The sequence below is a fragment of the Periplaneta americana genome, chromosome 7 (genome assembly GCF_040183065.1).
Source record: "Periplaneta americana isolate PAMFEO1 chromosome 7, P.americana_PAMFEO1_priV1, whole genome shotgun sequence".
Classification (NCBI taxonomy): Eukaryota; Metazoa; Arthropoda; class Insecta; order Blattodea; family Blattidae; genus Periplaneta; species Periplaneta americana.
The window spans coordinates 188,099,089-188,123,692 of NC_091123.1; the positions used below are offsets into that span (position 1 = coordinate 188,099,089).

Below are 24,604 nucleotides of genomic sequence, written 5' to 3' on the forward strand. Positions count from 1 at the left end.
ATTTCAGTCTAAATTTTTATCCACTTTGATGCTGAAGATTAAGTAACTTGTCTTTCTTAAAAGAATAGCCACTTTTTTGTGGCTTAAGTTTCAAACAAGCAGTTGGTTTCACAGCACTGGAGGAATGTGCTTCGAATCCCATTATAAACCACTAATATTTTTTGACATTTACTTCGCTTTTAAATATCTATCTTTGTAAGTATGAAAACAATATTAGAAGTGCTTACAATACGAAAAGGTATTTCACATGAATTTGTGCAGAATTAATGACACACATACCATACATTTAATTTGTAAATGAAGTCAAATACGGTACCTTATTTAGGAGGATAATAAAGAATTCGTCCTGAATTTGTAACTTTGTCTTGGGCAAATTGTGGTTAAGGCAAATTAAGTACCAGCAAATATCGAGCGTGTAAGTGAAATTTTCTAACATGACCAGGTTCGAAAAAGAATAAAACTTAAATAATTTAAACCTTAGCAGCTTCCATTTTGCTGCATGGGAGCAAAACTTGGACACTTCGAAAGCAAGATTTAGGAATATTAAATACTGCGGTCATTAATATTTTAAGGAGTACTTCATGAGACCATAATGGAAATGAATAAATTTCACAAGCTAGAAAGAAAGAAAGAAATCAGAAATTACATGTGTTTGACAAAGAATCAGAAATTACAAGCAAAACTGGACGCAACATATACTAAGAATGGATGATAATAGAACCCTCTACATATTTTGAATTATTGACCAAACTAGAACGACCATTAAAATGTCTGACGATCTCGTTTTGTGTGCCAAAATAGGCTGAGAGTGACGATGATGATGTCATTAAAGGTACGGTCACATGTCGGTACTTTTGCAGCGCTGCAGTACAAAAAACTACGCAACTCTCGTACTGCGACGTGTGAACAACGGTGCAACCCGAAAAGTAGCGCTGCCGAACCTGCTGCCCGCTACTTTTCCATGCTGCGCGCAGCTTAGAAGTAGCGACGTGTGAACAGGGTTCTCAGGGTTGCAGCTGCAGCATTTTTGATATCGGTTTTGTTGAAACTTTTGCTGCGGTTGCGACCAGTGTTGCCACCCAAATGTGTCAATGATACTTTTATTGTTTGGATATATTAATGTTAGATGTGATGAAAATAAATTTTTTGTAACAGTTATTAAATGCACAACACAGTCTGACATATTTGCTGATGATATAATTCACTTTTTTAATTTTCCGTAGCGTAGTTTCAAACAGGAGGGTTGCCAACATTGATTACGTGAATATGCTGTTGGTTATCATTTAAGTATATAGGCGTTTTTAAAAGCTTTATAGTAAAAATAATGTCAATTTCTGAATACTAGATACGACAGAAAAGCAATAATAGATAAGGAAGCTTTTGCATGAGTTTCTTAATAATGCGAACATAACCACAAAATGTATATTGAGAAGTCAACACGGAGATGGGAACCTGCAGCATGACTGCGGCTGCAAAAGTAGCGCCTTGTGTGTGAACAGACTCGCAACCTCCAGTTGCAACTTTTGCTGCACTCGGGTTGCGCAGCACGAAAAGTAGCGTGCAGCGCGCTACTTTTGGCTTAAGTGTGAACACGACACGCAACTTTTGCAGCTGCAGTACAAAAGTTGCGCAGCAAAAGTAGCGACGTGTGACCGTACCTTAAGAGTGAACAAGCTAGAACAGTATTCATAAAAAATAAAGCTTTTAATTTCATGATATCTATGACTGCAGCTGCTGACATGCAGGAGGAGATAGGCTAATGACAAGAACTTTGATGTTATGTTTCATAAAAATATTAAATAATAAATTGAGTTGAAAATGTCACTTGAAACCATTAGGGTTAATTTTTTCTATCATAATGTTACTTAAGTTAGTCGTGTACTTTGTAATACTATAAGTTTAATTGAATTCTTATTCTTTGTGTTCACATTATTTCAGGACTACAATCCTTCCTCAGCCAGATAAAATGAAAGTAATGATGGACAAATTCAAGGAGTTCCATCTAAAGTTCCTTGAACAATATAAGTAAGCAGATGTTCAGTAAGGTTCTGTACATAGAGCGTAAACAATTTTTAATGTGTGATTGTTTTTAAATGAGTCAGGGATGAGAATAAGTATTACTGTACTTGTGTACATATCGATTTGTTAGAGAACGAGGACGTATGACTAGTGGTCGATTTTAAACTTGTGTTGGAGAAAGAAAGAATCCATTCTTAACAGAGTGCAAACATTCAGAATTTTTGAGTACATCGTGGGCTTCATCAAAGCACTGCCTTTTCAGAACTGTATTTGGTTTTATAAATTCTGAAAGGTAGTGTGCTCAATAGAGAGGTTCCTTGTAGTGTGTAGATTTGAGAGATTTGAGGATTGCTATTGACTTCACAAACGTCATTAGATATTTTATTGAGGAATTTTATTATTCTGACAGTTGTCTTCTTTAAACAGCAGCAAATTGTGCGACTGTCTTCAAATGGAAGTCAATTAATGGATTTGTGTCATAAACAAGAAGAACATTTGTTAAATTTTTGGTGCAGCTTTCTGTAGATGCATTTTAAAGGATTTGTAGCAAAACTTAAAAAGAGTTAGCATCTCGACGTATGGAACTCCAAGAAAGACTGTGAATTTCGAAGCAAAAATTGAGTAATCTATTTTTAATAAATTTAATATGAATATAGATTTATGTATTTTATTTTCTTTAGTTTTTAATTTGAAAAGAAAGTGCTATAGTTATTAATATTTATATTTTTAACTAAAAATTCATAAAATGTATTTAATACAGTCACATACACTTCATTAGTAACATTCCTAATAATTTGACATTATTTTGATTTTCGTAAAATACAGACACACTGCACGAGACTTCTTGGTGTAAAAATAATTTATGCTTACTCATTTTCGTATTCCAGTAGATGTATTCATCTATATTTGTGTGTATGTGTGCGTGCGTATATATGAACATACGTATGTGTGCATGCATGTATGTGTGTTAAGTATACATACACGTACTTTATTTGATTATGTATTGTCTGTCTGTCTGTCTGTCTGTTCATCTGTCCAGCTGTCTGCGAAAGAAAAAAATAAACTTGTTGTTATTAACAGATATTGTGACGTGTTGTGTGTAAATGTTAAAAAGAATCATTTAGAAAGTCTATGTTCGATTTAAATCAGTAAATTATTTTATGCTCGACCATGCCAAAATGTAGTAATTATACACCTGGTAGCAGCCCTTTAATGGACCTCATTAAAGTACACCTATTCATTAAAGTTCAGGTGTTCCACCAATCAGAAAATACCATTGTAGCAATATGAAAGCGCAAGTATTGATTATTCTCGGATATGCAATCGAAAGACAACTAGTTCTGTTACTATAATAATTAGCGTTAATTGTAAATAATATTCAAATAAATTCAATTTGTCATCTCGTTTTTCAATGTCCAATTCAATTTCAAGGTTATATCAAGATTAATGTTATTTTACTCTCTAGATTATATCAAGGTCAATGACATTTGTTTCTCGGAAAAAATCAACACTTTCGCGTCTGCGCACATCTCACAATTTACGAGGTATTGCACAAGGTCAGTTCCGCTCCCCAGTCAGATAAGAATAACATGAATACTTATGAATAATTTCAAGTTAGAAATATGGTCGAGCATAAAAAAGTCGTATGAAACTTGACTATAATGGTAATTAAGACGCTTGTATGAAAATTATGAAACTTGCTTGCGCTCGTTTCTTAAACATACTCGCGTCTTAATTACTACCATTATAGGCTCGTTGCATAATATACTATTTTTCTATAGGCCTATTATATTATATTTTAGCTACTATACTAGTAAGTGTAGAGTCATATGGTCGAATGTATCGAAATGGTTCATGTTTTGTCACGTCGAAGTTGTTCAAAAGAAATTACCTGTTTCAAAGTGGCGGACGTGTGAATTGTTGATGAATTGTGCTCTGTGATGTTAAAATTTGGGTCAGGGGAATTTTTTTCATATTCATATTCATTTGAGAACGTATGAATCGAAAGTTGCATTGTGAGGTTATGCTGCAGCACAGCCGTCATGCCAGAGGTGCTTCTATAGCTATGTATCGTGGGTTATATAACGCGAACATAGCTGATAAATTGCAGCAGTTATTTTACTGAATGACATAGCTTTCAAGTTTTGTAAATGTTGTTTTCTTTTTATATTTTCTTGGATAATTTTCTTTCATTGATTATATTGACCTATAAACTTTTGATATGTTTCAATTGATTATAAGATTAAATTCAAAATGCATGATGTTTCATACTGATGAACTACAAAATCTCACGATAAAGCTGATAATAAGGGACACTTGAAAATTATTGGATTGAGGGCGTAGTGCCTTTGCTGTAAAATACCGTATTTTCTGGAAAACATCACGCCCTCGCAAAGCTGCGTAACTCACTTTTGGCAGGGAATGTATTTACGACAAATATTAAAAACAATTGAACACAAATACAGATCAGTTAACAATAAATTTTACAGACGCATGTCAGTTGTCTTGCTTACACAAGATTCTGCAACAACAGCACACGTTAGTAAATTTCCATGTTCCTCCGCATCTTTGATAATTTTATATTTCTCACTGTAAGTAAAGGATTGCAATCTCATACCTTCAGTGGTAGGCCTACTTATTTTCAGAATTGAAAATATAAGATGCACAAACTATGCACTTACACACTTGCACTTGATTCTGACACATGCACTGCTAATCCAGATGCCAATTAATGTTGACAATTGAAATACCTGCGTGGGAAGATAGGAGTTGTGCAGGGGAAAAATCGAGCAATGTTGCCAACTTCATTTCGAAAAAGCTGCAGATCCGTATTTTTTTCTTGTATATTTCGAAAAAAAAAACTACATGGGTATTCGACAAAATGCAGCATAATAAAATTTCTTAGTCTGACTTATGAGAAAGTTAACATATATAATAATAATAATAATAATAATAATAATAATAATAATAATAATAATAATGATGATTTATTTAACCTGGCAGAGTTAAGGCCATACGGCCTTCTCTAACACTCATCCAGGAGTAAAACTGCGTTACAAAAAACACTACAAATTTACAAAGTACGCTACAATTTTACACACAAAACTGAATAAGATAATAATAAAATGTAAACAACGAGTAAGTAGAAATCAGACATAATATATAACATACAGAAAGAAAGGAAAAAGCATAATAAAATGTGAACAGCAGGTCAAAATAAATGAGATATACAAAGTATAAAAAAATAAGACAAGTAATAATAATAATAATAATGATAATAATGTTAATGATGATAATAATAATAATAATAATAATAATAATAATAATAATAAAATAATGCAGTACAAAGCATACAATGAATACAATATTTTTAAATACACACAGTAAGGAAAATTATGATTATATGTAGCTCAACTTATCACATTATAGATATACCATTATCGGAAAATATGAAAACAAAAATATAAAATAAGTTAAATATCTCTAGAACATAAAGAATGTGAATACGTGGAAACATGCAATACAACACTTGTCATAATAGTAAGTATATATATAATATTTTAGTTTGTTATGTAACGACATTGTATCAACTACTAGGTTATTCAGCATCGATTGAATTGGTGATAGCAAAATAAAATGTTGGCGAGATACCAGGTGATTACCAACCTAATATTCACTTTCCAGATCGGTAAAACCTCGAAAAAACTCAGCCAGATAATCCAGTGCAGCTCTGGATCACTAGGCAGGCACAGACCTATCCCATTGGCTGCATATTTTATTAGAGATAAAGTTTTTAGACTTAAAACGATAGCCGACAATTTTGAAGACTTCAAAGGTGAGATAATAAAACATATAAGTGCAACAGACGTGAATGCACCTGAGCTTCTATATGACTTCAGAATGTTTTCAGCTGATACAAGAAATAGAATTTTTGGCTATAAAGATTCACTGAATATGGTATAGGTATAGCTAGAAATATAGGAATGTAGTAAGATCATTTACTAATGTATGTATAAAGTAAAACTAACGTCTTCCTCTTTACTCGTTATGGTGAATGAAGAATTCAGTTGTGTACTGGTATGAGATATGTACACCAAACAGTCTCACGTCAGTACTTTTACTAAAGTAAAAGATTATTTTATTGTGAAGAAGAAATTTATGAAATTAATTGATGTAAAGGCTGTAAAATGTGGCGATAGGTACACAATATTAAAACTATGTTCCTTGTAAAATGCAACTTTATTTAAAACTCTTGTTGTAATTAAAAAGAACTGAGAAGGTACTAAGGTTATAAGTGGAAATATAGTGTTGTGTGTTGTGTGAGGTTCGAGGGTGTAGAGATATCACTACTAGAAGGAACAGTTGATGAAGTCTACTCTAATGGCAAAAATTCGAATGTTTATTTTTATTTATATTTAAATGGGCCTAAAGTTTGCATTGTAATGTGCTGAAAAAATAGTCTGAGGTTTTAACATTTATCTACTGCCATGGGATCAAGATATTTTGTATTGTTACTCAACAATATTGGTAATGTACCTGGTAAGCAAGTAGATTATTTACAATCTAATGCATTAATTTTAATAATGCTAGATATGTTTCCGAAAGCAAGATTTAATCCTTCCGTCTTTGTGTATATTAATATTACTTTCAACAAGGAAGATTATATCATTGTTCATAATTTAATATACGAATTCTAATGGTTTAAAATAATTAGTAATGATTAAAACTCTTTCTTACACACTGCCATTATAAAGTGAATAGAAATATTTCGTTACTTTTAAAATGTGTAGTACATTTTTATATAGGAAAACATTGTTACATAATGGAAAATAATATGTATTTATGTAAAACCAAGGAAGGATTAATATCTTAGGAGTATGTCCTTTATAAATATTCTGGTCACAGATGTATTACATATTCGTTGTACTGGTGCATACAGTTGCATGGTTTTCTTCAGAACGAATTCAACTAATTGAGTTGTATGTTCTAATGCATATCCTTTTATTTACATCCAAAACGCTATATTGTTAGTGGCACTAGAGTTATTGGATACGATGCGAAGAGGTAGTAGGAGTGTCATTGTCTCTTGTGTCAGTTTTACGAACTTGAAAAGTTTCTGCATGTAGGCTACATGGAAGTTACAAGTGTGATTTTTGTGCATCTTCTGAATTATTAATTCGTATATCGAGGTCAACTGTCTCCTTGTAAATGTAAATTATTTAAAACTGTTGTGATGATTGTCGTAAGCAATAATGGCTGTTACTAGTTAATTCAGTCTGGTGATGTCGATTTTTTTCGTCACTTTAATAATTTCATTTTCATGTTCTTTAATTAATTTTGTTTAGAACTTGAGATAGATAACTTTGAAGTATAATTGATACTTAATTTTATCTGCATTTACTTTTTGTATTATGGAGCAAACTTGAATATTGATGTATGTAACTGGAAGCTCAGGAAGACAGGAAGGAATACAGGAATGATTTAACTAGAAAATTATCAGTGCCTGAATGGCCATAAATCTCGAGAATTGTCTATTTTATCTGGGAAAAGTAGGGGCCATTTTCCCCTTTCCTAAAATAGGCTTGTGACAATAACGTCGAAATAAGTAACTCTTTGAATTACCTTATATCTTGTAATATACAGCGTAGTGTTGGTAATAATATGCAGTGTTGAAGAATGGGCAAGTTTTGAGTGTGTGGTATGTACTTAGGAGTTGTTACATGGTAAATACATGAGACAAAAACTACAAGTTTTGTATTGTTACGGTAGGTCTTTGTTTGGCAGCATATTCATGAAGTGTATTTATTGCGAAAAATTAAGCATACCCGTGTTTGGCCACTTGAATTTACACATGAATGCAACCAACTTTATCAGGCAGGCATTGTACACAAACTAATGTAAAATAATACCCAGAGTACATAATTTAGAAATTAATTTGTAAGAAACGAGTTTATCCATAAATTCCTACACAGTTTTTTTTTTGCCTCCATAAGAAGTTTTCAAGCATTGAGGGGTAGCTGTCTCACAGAAGTGGTTAAGATGTGCATGATTTTCTATTTAATGTTGAACTTCTCCTTTAATCACCTTTTGATAATCTTAAAAAATAATATAGAGTTGAGTGCAGTGTAGAAACTTTCATGTTGATGTATATATTTTCCGAAAACATGAGTCCATAATATGAATGGCAACAAGGATCCTGAATCACAAGCAAAAGGTGTATCTTGTGTAAAAATTGAGGCATTCCCTGTTAACGTACATTATGTTCTTTTCCCATTTCCAGCATACAGGGTTAGTTAAGAGTCCCGCACCACCCAAATAACTTTTGAAGCATACGGTTCAGTGACATGAAACTTGGTATGTGGGGATAACCATATACTAAGAACTCAATAATGGTATTATCGAGTTTTTTATACTTCCGGTTTAACCAGAAGTAACTCCAACTCTCTTATTTTAAATGGAACACCCAATATATTTTTTTATTTTTGAATAAAGCTCATTAAGAGCTTTTCAAAAAGTACCCACACTTGATACTTCTGTACAGATTCGGTGTTGCTAAATAAAAATGGAAGTGGTGCAAGATATTCCTAAAGCCTGGTTAAATCATATCTTAAATGGTTTCTATGATCGAGTGACAAATTGTAAAGCAGCTGAGGGCTACTAATTTGAACACGTATTAAGAAGGTGAGCTAGCTTTGTTTTGTTTTGTTAAGGAAGGAATATTTTATTATTTTAATATTCGATGCACTTTTCTGTTTTCTTGACTTAGCAACACTGAATTTGTACAGAAGTATCGAGTGTGGGTACTTTTTGAAAAGTTAAACCGGAAGTAGAAAAAAACTCAGCAATACCATTATTGAGTTCTTAGCATATGGTTATCCTCACATACCAAGTTTCATGTCTCTGAACCATATGCTTCAAAAGTTATTTAGGTGGTGCTGGACTTTTAACTAACCCTGTATGTTAAATCCTTAGTAACACATATCCTTCGTGACAAAATATTATTTCTTTCCAACAAACACAGCGCTCTCTAGAAACATTTGAATGCCATTCTGCGCAAAACTGTTGTTCCAGATCTAGAATGTTTGATGTTCTGCATCTCAAATTCAGAGAATGTCTCGAGTAACGTTTCAATACATGAAGTAAAGAATGTGCAATACATAAAGTATATTAATTTCAACATAGAACATAATATGGTACATGTTATAATATTTTAAAATTGAATTAAGTCAGTATTACTTGTTTGAAATATAAATGGTGATGTAAGATACTTAAGAGCCTTTAACAATGAGTTTGAGTATAATGTTTAATCATCTCATGAGTATCGATTATTCTCGGATATGCAATCGAAAGGCAACAATAAATCAATAAATCACCTATATTTGAAATAAAGTCAGTTCTGTTACTATAATAATTAGCGTTAATTGTAAATAATATTCAAATAAATTCAATTTGTCATCTCGTTTTTCAATGTCTAATTCAATTTCAAGGTTATATCAAGATTAATGTTTATTTTACTCTCTAGATTATATCAAGGTCAATGTCGACATTTGTTTCTCGGAAAAAATCAATACTTTCGCATCTGCGCACATCTCACAATTTACGAGGTATTGCACAAGGTCAGTTCCGCTCCTCAGTCAGATAAGAATAACATGAATACTTATGAATAATTTCAAGTTAGAAATATGGTCGAGCATAAAAAGTCGTATGAAACTTGACTATAATGGTAATTAAGACACTCGTATGAAAATTATGAAACTTGCGTCTTAATTACTACCATTATAGGCTCGTTGCATAATGTACTATTAGAATTCAGGCAAGAGTATTCTTTCTAAAAATTGGAGGTTAGTTATTTACGTGTCAATATAGTGAAAAAATGGTTAATTTCCTTGGTGGAGCTATGTTTAGTACCATTGTTTGTCAATTTATATGAAAAATTGACAGCAAATGACGCATAACTGCATTTAAACATGCAATTTACTTCTGAGCGAGCAAATTATGCTTAGCCACCAAATTATATTAGATCATTTAAAAGTTGTTTCAGTAACATGTATATTTGAGTACTATTAAAAACTTTAGGCTTATAATATTTAACTCAGCACTTAAGTTGCCAAAGCTAGTCATAGATAATAAAAACTAACAATTCTTTTTTATTTCCATGTGTTAAAATATAAAAACAATTTTATTTCAAGTTAGGACGTTAAATATAGACACTTGTTTAAATAATGCACTCTTAAAATTATAATTTACAAAGTAAGTTACATACTTCCTTCATACCAAAAAGAGTTTCACCACTAGAACGTGGGAATGTATCGGAGATAATTTTATTTTCTTATAATTTGAACTCTATGAAAAGTTACAGTGTTATGGCTTAAATACATTGATTAAAAATAATGGAAAGTATTTTGAATTGTGACTTTGTTTAGTATGTTAAGAAAATTTACTTACTGTAGATTTGAGGATCAATGAAATTCGCCAGTTGGAGAAGGACGGGCATCAAACAAATCCTTAGAGTGAACAGTTCCTTAATTAACAGGAATTGGACCTGGCTTGAAGGTTGTGCAGCTGCTTGTTGTTTGATTTTTATATTGCATTCTTTGAAAGGCTTTTCTTTCTGATTCGCACTACATAATGTTATTGAATCCGTCACTCTTTCATGACATCGTTCCTCACTTGTTTTCAAAATTGGTTGGTTGTTTTGAAATGCAGGCCACTTTACCTCTTACACTGAGTGTGTGCAATACACAGTTCAGTTGTTTTAGGAATTTTTGTGAATTATTATAAAGGTGACAGTTCAACGTTAAATGGAAGCTACAAATTACTCATTAAAAATTATAGACAGATTTTGGGTCTTGGTGTTCGTGTAGCAATCCAGAAAAAAAAAAAAAAGACTGATTTTTGATGAACAGAAAATATGATTTGCATGATATAACTTCAGTTGACATACATTTTCATAGCTTATAATGAACTGTGTGCACTTCTACTTCTTCTTCTTCCCTTTTCCCACATTCTGTCTCTTATTGTCTTAATTTTATCTTTTTCCCCACTCTTCTTGCACTTTGCTTCCAAGAGATTAGAGTACAGAGCATTTCTATGCAAGTAGTAATGTTCCGTTGCGAGGAAGCTAAGCCTTTTGTTAGGTATTCAAACTCTCTGTATATGTTACATCTATTAAGTAAAATGTCTTCTCATAGAATGTATTGAGTTCGTGTTAGTGTACGTGATTGTTATTTAGTACGACATATCACATTTTGTTTGTTATTTAATAGAGTATAACATATGGCTATTATTGATATTACTGAAATAATTTCTGAAACATACATATGCTAACAAATATAATTGCCCTTTTGCTCTGGTCTAGCAATGGACAGTCCACACCTGTGGAGTAACGGTCAGCGCATCTGGCCGCGAAACCAGGTGGCCCGGGTTCGAATCCCGGTCGGGGCAAGTTACCTGATTGAGGTTTTTTCCGGGGTTTTCCCTGAACCCTATACGAGCAAATGCTGGGTAACTTTCGGTGCTGGACCCCGGACCCATTTCACCGGCATTATCACCTTCATTTCATTCAGACGCTAAATAACCTAGATGTTGATAAAGCGTCGTAAAATAACCCGATAAAAAAAAAGCAATGGACATTTCTTAGTTGTCTGATGATCATTCACATATCCAGTCCAGTGAAGCCTTCTAATTATAATTTATATTTGGCTATATTAACACATAATTATTTCTTTTATATTAATATGTCAAGCTTATTTTGCATTCTCGTACATTATTTGATTTAATATGATAGTAGTGTGGATAAAATATGAAAGCAATTAAAATTTCAAAATAAGAAGACTTTCCAGAGAGAGAGAGTGGGAGGGAAGGGGAGAAAGGAATATATATATATATATATATATATATATATATATACTTACTGTATTTCTGTCGTTGATTTGTCGATAAAGGTCTTTTGTAATGAGATGCGTTCTCATTGAAATGCACATGGAGCTAAGCAATTAGAAACTTCAAGGTTAAAGAAATTCTGAAATTCTTGCTTACCCTATCATCATCTTTATTATGTCGCAAGGTGTACTGTTCTCTTTCTTTTAAGGTCTAAGGTATCAATAATTCTGAATGTAATTCTGTCAGTTTGTGGATTAGAAAGTAGTAAACTTGTTTGTAGTTTTGCATGCTTGTGATTTTTTAACATGGTTCACCAAGATTCCTTAATCCATCTATAGTACAGTATTATCTGAGATTTTGATGAGTAGCTTTATTTTAAGTTTTGTGTTGTGATACCTATTTAGTTTTAAAAATACATTTTACAACAATTTTGATAGCTTTTACCTGTTGTGAGTGAGCAACATATGTATTGCTGAATGTATAATTATTATCTTGATGTACATAATTTGATATAGGAATATTTTGATGCATTTTATTTGAGGAATGTATTCCCTTGCTTAATTATATCGTTGCTTCACTGAGAATGATGGATTATACATAAAATGTTACAATATTGTATAATCATATATATAAATGCAATATACCTGTTACATAGATATTTGATTTATTGGACATTTCATATAAATTAACTTGGAACACGTTTAAAAACATGAATTCTGTGGTAGCAACAGCTTACAAATTCTTTAAAGATTCCACCTCAGTCCCTCCCTTCCTACACCAGAATACAGTGGGTTGAAAATGCAGAATACAGATCCTTTATAATTATTTTGAGATATTCTCATACAGGGTGTAACTGAATAACTCTTACAGGCTATAGAATCTTTAGAGGGGATGAAATAGATGTAGGTTGAATTAGGAAGTCGTGTCAGGAGATGCTGTGAAGCGTTAACTGTGGAATCTGGACATGCTTTATAAGGTAAGCAAAGAGCTTCTATCTATAGGCTACGATTTATTTTATTTTCAGATTTATTGAAATTCAAATAATAATACAAATGCAAAAATATAATGAAAGATAAAAGATAACACAGAAGCACAACACAATAATAATAATAATAATAATAATAATAATAATAATAATAATAATAATAATAATACTAATAATAATAATAAAAATTAAAATACACGTTACTCTCCTTTAAAGTTTCAAATCATACTTAAACCACAGTCTACTATATACAGTCACGAAGCTTGAGTTTTGAGGGTGCTAAAAACAATAGACTGTGATGGTACTATTTTGCATTGCCTGTAATGAGGCGATATTAGCAATCCTAGTGGTGAGCAACTACCTAATGTTTGCATATTTACTACGTATTGAGCTTCGCGACTGTATATACTAGACTGTGCTTAAACTATATTGGGAACATAATACAATATACCTACCCATTATCTAGTTGCCATGGCGTCACTTGTGGGGTGCAGACCTATGTTCGGACAGTTGTGTTCTAAATACCTCCATCTGTCCTTCCTTAATATATCAATTTCAAACCATCCCTTCTGAACTTATACCAAAAAGTTCTTGGATGACGTCGACAAATTAATAAAAAGTGGACTGAAAGAGGTAATGAATCTGCCTACAGACATTCCTGATGCAATGGTCTATAGTCCCAGGAAGTACAAAGGACTAGGAATTTTTCGAACAAAATGGGAAGCACTATTACAACAAATTAATACCCTTCGATGTTTACACAAATCTCAAAACCCATACATCATACAAACACGTCAGATTCATGAGGAGAGCATTAGATGTGCCTAATCTCTGAACATTGTTCCAGAAGATGCCTTATTTCATAAGAATGAACATTTCTTAAATGCTACAAAGATTCGTAACCTTCTGAGGAACAGAGAATTTGATATTTGGTGTCGTCATCCACAGAAAGGGAAAGGCGTAGTTTTATTTAAACAATATCCTGGTGCCAACAAATGGATTTGTAAACACGAAGGACTCTCCAACAGTGAATGGCGCGATGGCATTAAAATGGTTGGAAATGTTGCTGCAGCACGTGCTGTGCCGGGAAGATCTCAGGACAAGCGTTGTAGGCATTGCCACAACGAGGTTGAAACTCTTGCACACGTCCTGGGATCCTGTCTGCACGGCGAATCTCTGCGAAACGCTAGACACCACCAAGTACGATCAATTATAGCCACTGCCCTTAAAGATGCCGATTACAACACCTTTGAAGAAGTACATGGTCTCTCCGTTACTGGCAGTACACGGCACATAGATATAATACAAGATCAGGATACATAATTGATCCCACTGTGCGTTTCGAAAAGATGAGGAACAGCCAGCAGAAGTGGATAATGAAAAAAAGAATATCTACAATCCTACCATTCCCTGTTACCTACAAAAATACCAGTTAAAAGAGCTTGAAGTAATCGGACTTCTGGTTGGAGCAAGAGGTACCGCTACTCTCTTCATGAAAGATGTGTTTAAGAGGCTTGGAATACCTACATCTATTATTCCGACTGTAACCTTAGCTGCATTGAAAGGATCAATTGCTCTCCTGAAGAATCACCTATATTCGAAATCAAACTAAGTCCAGTAGCATTCTTTACTTTTTTGTAACACTCACCTCTCTAAAATAGGTATATTTCCACTAATCTCAAAAAATTATTTGCAGCTATGTACTTGTAGGAATTTCATTGTTAAAACAAAATTAATGGTTCAGTGAACTCGTAAAAATTTCTATGCTGAAGAACTCTTGGTCCCTTGTGGCAGCTCACGATTGGTGAGATGATTTATAAATTTTTTCAACAAACAGAAACTAATTAATAAATTGTAATTGGGTCACGCCCGAAAAAGCAAGACGCCATGTCATGTCATTGGCAATGACCATTTTACGCATTGTTACGTAACTACTGAAAACGTGCAACAATTTTTGCTCACTTCTCTGCAATCGCTTGCCACGCCCCAAGTACAGGAGATATACAAATTTCGAGTGAAATACGCAAGTAAACTTGAGTTTTTCATATCTGTATAAGATATGAGCTAAATTATATATTTTTAAAGTTTCGGTAAAAGCTCTGTTATATTGAAGACTGTTACGTAGTCTGTTGTGATGTCATTTACAGATATGTTTGCATTAATATTAATAACATTCAGTACAAATATATTACACGTTGCTATGCAACGCTAACTTGGGAACCGAGGATCCCTGGTTATTTATTTATTTTTTTATCTTGATTCGAACTACACCAATCATTTTTCAGTCTGTTCTACATAATACAAAAAATCTAAATAAAAGCGTTAGATTTGATATGGATTGGATCGACAATGTTTAAATTTAAAATGAAGACGCTAATAATTATTATTGTATTGTGGGTCCCTATCACCACGGCATGGCGCGTCCTGAGGTTGCGGATAGAGGAGACGGCCTCCAGATATGGAGGGTAGCTGCGAATATATTGAATAAGCAGTCGTGGACAGCCGATAAGGGGTGGTCCTCCAGCTTGGGGGTTGGGCGAAGGGCTAACAACCCATCACCGTAAAAAACAGCTTGTTACGTATCCCTACAATAAGCCTCGGAATAGGACTGATTCTCTGGCACGACCACAGCAAAATTAAACGCAGAATAAATATGGGAAATGCGTGTTATTATTCGGTTGAGAAGCTCTTATCATCCAGTCTACTGTCCAAAAATCTGAAAGTTAGAATTTATAAAACAGTTATATTACCGGTTGTTCTGTATGGTTGTGAAACTTGGACTCTCACTTTGAGAGAGGAACATAGGTTAAGGGTGTTTGAGAATAAGGTGCTTAGGAAAATATTTGGAACTAAGCGGGATGAAGTTACAGGAGAATGGAGAAAGTTACACAACACAGAACTGCACACATTGTATTCTTCACCTGACATAAATAGGAACATTAAATCCAAACGTTTGAGGTGGGCAGGGCATGTAGCACGTATGGACGAATCCAGAAATGCATATAGAGTGTTAGTTGAGAGACCGGAGGGAAAAAGACCTTTAGGGAGGCCGAGATGTAGATGGGAGGATAATATTAAAATGGATTTGAGGGAGGTGGGGTATGATGATAGAGACTGGATTAATCTTGCTCAGGATAGGGACCGATGGCGGGCTTATGTGAGGGCGGCAATGAACCTTCGGGTTCATTAAAAGCCATTTGTAAGTAAGTATTATTATTATTGTGCATAAATGCAGGATAAATTGTCTCGTGCAATATTATTGCTTATGTAGAAAATGCATGCAATAAGTTGCTTTAAAACAGAGAAAGACAGACAAACGACATTACCGAAACAACTTTTTCGGTAACAGGATGTCAATAAAAAGCTCTAAATCTTTTTCCCCCACTACGCTACATTATTTTATAATAGTAATAATAATAATAATAATAATAATAATATAGTAGATAAATCATAATAATAATGATAATATTAATAACAATGGTAATAACAAAAATAACAACAATAATAGTGATACTAATGATGATCATTGTCTTCAAAGGCTTGAGCTACTTTTAGCCCGTTTCTCCTCAGATTTCTACATTCCTTTGGGATATATCGATATATACAGTAACTTTTGGTGGTTTGGTATACATACGTAGCTTATCATGTTCATTCCACTAAGTTCTGTTGTTTCTACAATGTTATTCACTCCCAGTTCTGTACGTAGACATTTCTTTTCTTATCTGAAAAGCTGTACTTATAGGGTCACTGGTCTCAAGAACTGCATCTCTGTCGCTTATATTCTGTTTATTTGGCTCTTTGTGAGTGTCCAATTTTCATAACCATATAATAAGAAGTGGAATGACCATCATTTTATAAAACTTTAAAATTGTATCTCTTCTCACCTTTTTCAATAGTGTCAGTCTTAATGTTCTACAAAATTGTTTGAATACATTACCGTATTAATCTTTGTATCAACATCTTTACTCGTATTCCCAGCATCCCACATAATTAAAACAATTAGTGACACATCACCCATCTCAGGGTTTCCCATGCTACTGGGTTGCTGCTGCTTCCGTATGCAGGCTTTCACTTTCAGGAGAAATGATAACCCGCGGTTAGGTAATCCTTTGTTTACCTTGAAGTGGACCATAACCATGCATCACGCAGATGTCTGGACCGTTACGTCAGGACAGCATGACGTCCTTGTTTAGCTTTCATCAGACTCCTTATCACATTTATAATCTAGAATTTGTTACTCGGTGCCGTTGTTCGTATCCGCGGCATCTGGCGGGCAGTATCCAGTCAAGTGATTGATAACGTTTCTTTCGTTTTCACTTCTGTGTTCCAATTCCAGCAAGCAAGGCCCCTGCTGTAGCATGCAGGCGAGGTGGTCCGGGTTCCAGCTCTAGTGACACTTGTGTTCCTCTTTTTCTCCTTCTATTCCCCTTGTTCTTCTTGTGTTTTCCTTGTTCTCCTTTTATTCCCCTCGTACTCCCTATCCTTTCCTTCCCCTTTTCTCCTTGTCTTCGTCTTGTTTTCACTTTGTACACATTATATACTCCTTGCATTTCCTTGTTCTCTTTGTGTTCGTCTTGTTCTTATTTTATCCCCTTTATTATCCATATATCCCCGTTATCCTTGTGTTCCCTTTGTATTTCTCTGTTCTCCTTGTATTCTCCTTTTGTTCTCCCTGTGTTCCCTTGTTCTCCTTGTATCCCTTTGTTCTCATTGTGTTCCCATTGTTTTGCTTGTATCCCTATGTTCTCATTGTGTTCCCATTGTTTTGCTTGTATTCTCATTGTCCTCATGTGTTCTCCTTGTATCCCTTTGTTATTGTGTTCCCATTGTTTTGCTTGTATTCTCATTGTCCTCATTGTGTTTTCCTTGTATCCCTTTGTTCTCATTGTGTTCCCATTGTTTTGCTTGTATTCTCATTGTCCTCATTGTGTTTTCCTTGTATCCCTTTGTTCTCATTGTGTTCCCATTGTTTTGCTTGTATTCCCATTGTCCTTATTGTGATTCCCTTGTATCCCTTTGTTTTGCTTGTATTCCCATTGTCCTCATTGCGATTCCCTTGTATCCCTTTGTTTTGCTTGTATTCCCATTGTCCTCATTGTGATTCCCTTGTATCCCTTTGTTTTGCTTGTATTCCCATTATTCTCATTGTGATTCCCTTGTATCCCTTTGTTTTGCTTGTATTCCCATTATCCTCATTGTGATTCCCTTGTATCCCTTTGTTTTGCTTGTATTCCCATTGTTCTCATTGTGATTTCCTTGTATCCCTTTGTTCTCCTTGCATTCTTCTTATTTTATTTCTGGCACCACCCACATTTAATTCAACGTCAAGATATATAGTTATGTTATGCACATGTCCATATTTTACTCGGGTTTCTCCCATTTCCACATGATAGGTATCAGGGCTGACATAGGAACATGTGGCGTTGTCTGCATGAAGACCGGAAATACAGCGAACCGTAGCATTGTCAGCTGGGGATCAGCGTAAATAGACCTACTTCACTCAGATGTAGGCAGTGAAGGGTTCATAGAATTACGAAAAGTGAGCGCATGTGTTATCTACACGCCATTGACCTCTCGTGTCTCAGAGTTAGGACGCAACGCGACATCCAAACGTAGACTGAAGTGACATTTGTTGTGGACAAGTTCGGAGGGTGAACGCTTGTCTAGAGTTTTCCCGTTTCCCTCAGCATTACACATTTCATCCATTTAACACTTCGTGCGTGGGACGATCATGCCATTTTAGAACCGTCTGGAAGGCGTACTGCTGGGTTCTGGGAGCGGACTGTCTTATCTGGTGACAATTATAAACCTGCCTGTTCTTCTCCGCAGTATCTCTGGGGCTTAAAGCTGCCCATAGAGTCACTCGTTCATCTCTGCACTTCTTAACTTCTCGATCTCATCGGGAGTTTTTAATGGACCTACCTGTACGGTCTTTGTGTAGATAAACATATTCTAAACTTCCTACCTTTTTCTTTGAGATGTTAATTTTTAATATCTGAATTCATGAGCCGCCATTTCCGTGATTGCGACTAATTCATACCGGTATTATTTTGTTAAGAGAGTGCACAACGGGCTGTATGGCGACAGCGTTGGAGATACGAGAAGAAGTGCAATTTATGGTAGGCAAGAAAACTGTGGAGATGTTAGGGTTTTTTTCGCATTTCTTTCACAGTTATTTCAAAATTTGCATACGACAACTGGAGACTAAAGGCTCATTCACAATGAAAATTAAACAATGTAAGCGTTAACTTAAGAATATAAACGTTACGGTAAAATCAAAAAGTCATACCATCATTCACGATGGGAACATAAACATAACAGCAAACATACTTGGTAACCATGGAAACATAACAACGACGCCATTTACTCATATTCTGTCGTATACTTCAGCGCTCCACGATTGTGTTCTGTTTGCAAATTACGTAAGCATAAGCATGAAAGTTTGGAGTTTGCAAACTTTCATGTTAACGTCTTACGGTAATGTTTATGTCAATGCTTATGTGAATCATTGTGAATGATCCCATTTGGTAGCCTGGGCGCAAACTTGTGTGTTTATGTTACGGTTATGTTTAATTTTCATTGTGAATGGGCCTTCAACAGGATTGGCACTGATGTCTGTAGACTGAGTTATGTTGTATTGATTATTTAAGAGAAATTTGTTTGAAGCTAAGAAGAAATGTATGTTCTCCGTTACATTCAAACAAATTATAGTAAAACCTGCTCAAAGAAGCAGTTCAACTTAACGACTATCGCATAAACGGTAATTATTATTATTTTTTTTTCTTAAATGGATTTTGTTGTCCATGAAGTCCGTGTAGAAATTCCCTCATTTTCGAGATCACCTCCAGCTGTGGTCAGATGTCGAACAACTTCGATAGATTGAGTTCTACTTGGTTGTTGGTCATAAATTTCTGTTTATGACTAGTGGAATATCTCGATGTATAAATTACAGAAGACGTTAAGGTTCTAAGAAACCGTTGGATTGGACTGGTTAGGAATGTTACCATATGTTCAGTGTAGTGCTTCAATGATTTGTCGTAAATGTAGGCTATGAGGAAGCACACGATGAAACATACAGTATAGAGGAAAGGAAAGTAACGAACGCAATTCTAAGTAATGCTATAAATATCTGTAAAATACATGATATAGTAATAGGGGAAATTAAAATAAAGTTTGATTTAGGACAGATATTTTTACATTTTTCTCCCAAAGTCCTTGCGTATTCTACAGATAGTGCTCAAAATGGCCACATGTTCTAAGCTGCGCCTCTCGGACTGTTACTCTCTCCCATATTCTAGGTGGCTGCTGACATTCTTCAACACGTTGGCTAAGAATTTCATTATTCTGAACAGGTCTTGAATATTCCCATAAGTAAAAACCCAACGAACTGAGGTCAGGGGAACGAGCAGGCCAGGATATTGGTCCCCACGATAATTTATTAGAGAATCGCTGACTTACACGATCGTTCTAGTAATAAGAAAAAAAATGCGGTGCCCAGACATGCATCTCTATGCTTCGGCTGTCCCTTGTTTCAAGTTGCCAGGTGGCAACAATGAGTAGATGCTATTTTCTACAAGGCCTACTGATTTAATAAACATGGCCCACTAATATAACAACTAAACCACATAAAATAAAAATTGCTTGCAGTTAAAATCAAGACCAAATTGACTATTGATTTTAGGTCCTCTATCAATTACTCAAAGGCTTCTCTATTAGTTAACACAATGCACAGCAGTACTTCGTCAAGAGTTACTTTGTCAGGGATAACAGGGACGTGAGGAGATCGTCATCATAGTCACGAAATAAACACGTTCTTGAAGTTGTAAAAATGATTTATTCAGTCGTGAAAACTTTTTTGGCATGCATATAAACTTAACATTGTCATTGTATGTTAGCCACAGCAAGATTGGCAGGGCATGATTGTGTTGACAAACAATCCATTCACACTGTAACAGGAATATAATAATACAGGGTGGAACACCCAGAAAAATACTGCTTGTTGGATGAGCATTGTTTGTAGACAAACCGGAGCTCATTCAGTCCTCATACCGAAACAATGTGATCACATTAAAACTTCACTTTATTGTACGAAGGTTCGTTAGATGAGAAAAAAAAGTGCTTTTGTGCGGGTCTTTGGTCAAACGTTTGAGATATTTAATGTATCACTGCAACTTCATTGTTGTTCGGTGTCTTCATTATTGCGTATTATAGTTTTTGTATCGAAATTGCAGCATGATGATGTCGGGATTGGATGGCAGCATTAGAAGTGATGTTCTTCTCCGTACCCTCCACCACCGTGCTCATGATGGACTGGCACTGGCACCGGTACCTTGACGGGGTAGGGCACCGGTTTCTCAACAGGATAGGGCACCGGTTTCTCCACTGGGACCTTCACGGGGTACGGCACTGGCTTCTCCACGGGATACGGCACCTTCTTCTCGACAGGCACTGGGTAGGGCTTCTCTACGGGGTACGGCACAGGCCTGTCATACGGCACCTTCACGTGGTAGTACACTGGCTTCTCCACAGGGTAAGGCACGATCTTCTCCACGGGGTAAGGCACCTTCTTCTCCACGGGCACCGGGTAAGGCTTGTCCACGGGGTACGGTACAGGCCTGTCTACTGGTACCTTGACGGGGTATGGAACGGGCTTCTCAACGGGATACGGGATTTTCTTTTCCACCGGAACTGGGTAAGGCTTTTCTACCGGTACAGGCACTGGCCTGTCGACTGGGACCTTGACCTCTACCGGCACTGGGCGATCCACAGGGACAGCTACCGGGACCTTGACGTGCACGGGGTAAGGCTGGGGCACGGGGACCTTGATGTGCACTGGGTATGGTGCCGGGACCTTCTTCTCCACCACCACTGTGTAGGGTTTTGGTACGTGGACCGTGTAAGGCTGTGGCACGGGGACCTTCACTTCAACTGGGTAAGGCACCTTCTTCTCGATTGTGACGTGCACTGGGTACGGTTTGTCGACGGGCACCTTCACGGGATAGGGCACCGGCTTGTGTACTGTGTAAGGGACGGGCTTGTGGACGGTGACAGGGACCGGATAGGGTCGGTCTACGTGAATTTTGACAGGGTACGGGACTGGCTTCTCTACAGGGACAGGGATGTGCTTCTCCACGGGGATGTGCACCGGGTAGGGGTGCGGCACAGGGACCTTCTCGGTGAGGGTGATGGTCTTGATGTGGCCGTGGTGCACGTGCTCTCCTCCGCCTCCGCCGAAGAAGCCCAGGTCCAGGCCGTGCCCGAACCCCACGCCGTACCCGAAGTCGCTGATCAGACCGCGCTTCTTCTTGTCTCCATCCTCTGCCTTCTGCTCGACTTTCTCCTTCACTTCCACTTGTTTCGTTTCTTCTTCTTTATTATTTTCGGGTTCTTTTGTTTCTGACTTCGAATCTTCAGCCATTGCCAGAATGGCAAAAGCCAAGAGGAAGATCCCAATCTAGAACAAAGAAGCATTTGGGACGTTAGTAATGCGATATATTGCGATCGCCCTCGAATTTCATCGTATTTCTTTCTTTGAAATAATAGAAATGAATGCTTAGTGTAAATTAATTCTTTATCTTGAGATTACACAGTATATAAAATTTTACTTTTTCAAGAAATTCACAGATAAATTTATCTCTTTTTTTAATAGAGTGCTTTACCATTATGCACAGAACTTATTTACTTCGGGGAAATAATGTTATAATAATGAGCGAAGTAATACAAATGAGAGAAAGTAGGGGAGAAGAGGGTACAGTAAGACAGGGAGAAAAGTGAGACTTTTTTATTAGGTGGTAAATTTTGATGTTGAGATGTTGGTAACAGTGGAGTTGTATGTTGCATGAGTAAAGTAATAGTATTTTCATACTCGATTTGATTCTAGTTATAAAGGTGAGTGATGAAAAAATAATTCGTAATTTTTCACTCTAGAAGTAAAATTTTAGCTTGTGTTTAATGAAGGTTATATTGGATATACAAATGAGATATAAATATGACTGCTTTGTTACCTAATACTATGGTATTTGAGATTATGTTTGGCAAAGTTTCGTCTTTCTTGTTTTAATTTTGAAGTGATGGCGTCATTTTTAAATGAACTATGCGTAAAGGGAACAGTGAGACATGCCATTGAGGGGTACACTGAGACGTCTCACTGTTCCCATGTACCAATGATTTGCAAAAACAAACTGTAATTATATTACATTTACCAGTAACTAACATTAAAAATGAACATATTAGCAACCAATTCAGGAACTGTGGCTTAAAATAATGGATACATTAAGTTTTAATGGTTTCATAAATAAAAAATTATTCACAAAATTTAAGAAAATATTAAAAAATAATAAAGAATTACATTAAATTCTTATAATTATAAGCTTTGTTGTCACCAACCATTCATTTTATTTTTTCGCAAAAGTTTGAAAGTCATGGAAAATTCACTTTTCCAAATGTTCCAGATGTTTCAATGGTTTCGAAGTCAGACATCAAAATGATTCTAAATAAGCCTGCAGAACATGTCAAGATAAAGAGACAGCAAGTTTTCCTTTCTTTTGAAATAAATGTAAATCATTTCATTGTCCGTTAATAGACACTGTGGTGTCTCACTGTACCCTCCTGAATGGGAACAGTGAGACATTTGCATTTTTTTGACAAACACGCATTGTATATTATGTCTTTCATCTATTAACATTTTTGTTTATGTATTATTATACTCCATGTTTTAATGTATATTTCTATTGCACCTGATTTTAAAAATACTTGAAATATCACTTGCATACATATGTCTTAATATTTTGTGTCTCACTGTACCCACTACTCCCCTAGTGGTGATGGTCTACTTTAAAGTTCTGAGATGTCCAATCGAAGTGCATAGAAATTCTGTGTAAAAATTGTTGGTCCTAAGAATCGAAATATCATTCTCCCGGATGCGAATTCTGCAATACCTTCCAAGTCCGTCTCTCCTGACGGTATGATAAAAGTTGAAATAATTCAACAGTATACAGATATCTCATACACTATTAATCGTCTATTTAAGGTTGGAGGTAAAATTTCGTGGGTCAAGAATGACGGTATCTGATTCGAATTAAATAGTAGCTACTTCAAACACCTTTTCAATGACTCCTTTCAAGACCTCAACTATTGTTGAAATGGGCAGTAACTTTCTGTCCACTTTGTATAATGAATAGAAATATGTAGTTGTATCTTACATTGCTTGCAAGCATAATAATTTATTTACAATAATGTCACTATAGGTTTTGATTTATCTAGAGAAAATAAAAACTCGAGTGGGATTTAATTGGCTATTGCACAATTAGAAGAAAGTATATAAAGATTAGAAGAAATAAAGTATTATAATACAATACGAGTAAAATATTAATTGACTTACTAAAATACGAAACTATCTTGAAAATGTATTATTGTACCATCTCATCATTAAAAATATTCCTCTAGATGACAGTAATGTGTTATGATCAACTGTTCTCTTATTACCAGTTGTGCCAACTATACAATTTTCATTGAACTTTATGGACGAAAACTAGTCAAGAAGACTTTGATGATTCAATTTCATTTTTATTAAAACAGTTGCTTTCTACTTCAATTATCAATATATAGACTGTAACAAAAGTTTCTCTAACAGTATGTTATAATTATTCTCTTGTTTAGTTTCCATTTTCTCAGGAATCATGACCAAATTTTATAGTGTAGGTGTTGGTACTACTTGAT

The 24,604-nt window shown here is 35.2% G+C and overlaps 2 protein-coding genes and 1 long non-coding RNA gene across 6 annotated transcripts in view; 1 reads left to right on the forward strand and 2 right to left on the reverse strand.

Annotated features, from left to right (window-relative positions):
• LOC138702635 (alanine aminotransferase 2) overlaps positions 1–12,557 on the forward strand; it is a 62,487-nt gene extending 49,930 nt beyond the window's left edge. For all 3 annotated transcript variants that reach the window (XM_069829959.1, XM_069829957.1, XM_069829958.1), the window contains exon 13: positions 1,939–12,557. In XM_069829959.1, coding sequence (XP_069686060.1) covers positions 1,939–2,029 — 91 coding nt within the window. In that variant the 3' untranslated portion in view covers positions 2,030–12,557. The remainder of the gene's footprint in view (positions 1–1,938) is intronic.
• LOC138702636 (uncharacterized) lies at positions 11,990–13,017 on the reverse strand. The gene is made up of 2 exons (XR_011332849.1): positions 12,172–13,017; positions 11,990–12,095 (listed from the first exon to the last, which is right to left on the reverse strand). It is a non-coding gene; the product is annotated as an uncharacterized lncRNA (long non-coding RNA).
• A 7,680-nt stretch (positions 13,018–20,697) lies between these two features.
• LOC138702627 (uncharacterized) overlaps positions 20,698–24,604 on the reverse strand; it is a 108,735-nt gene continuing 104,828 nt past the window's right edge. For both annotated transcript variants that reach the window (XM_069829944.1, XM_069829945.1), the window contains exon 2: positions 20,698–22,340. In XM_069829944.1, coding sequence (XP_069686045.1) covers positions 21,147–22,340 — 1,194 coding nt within the window. In that variant the 3' untranslated portion in view covers positions 20,698–21,146. The remainder of the gene's footprint in view (positions 22,341–24,604) is intronic.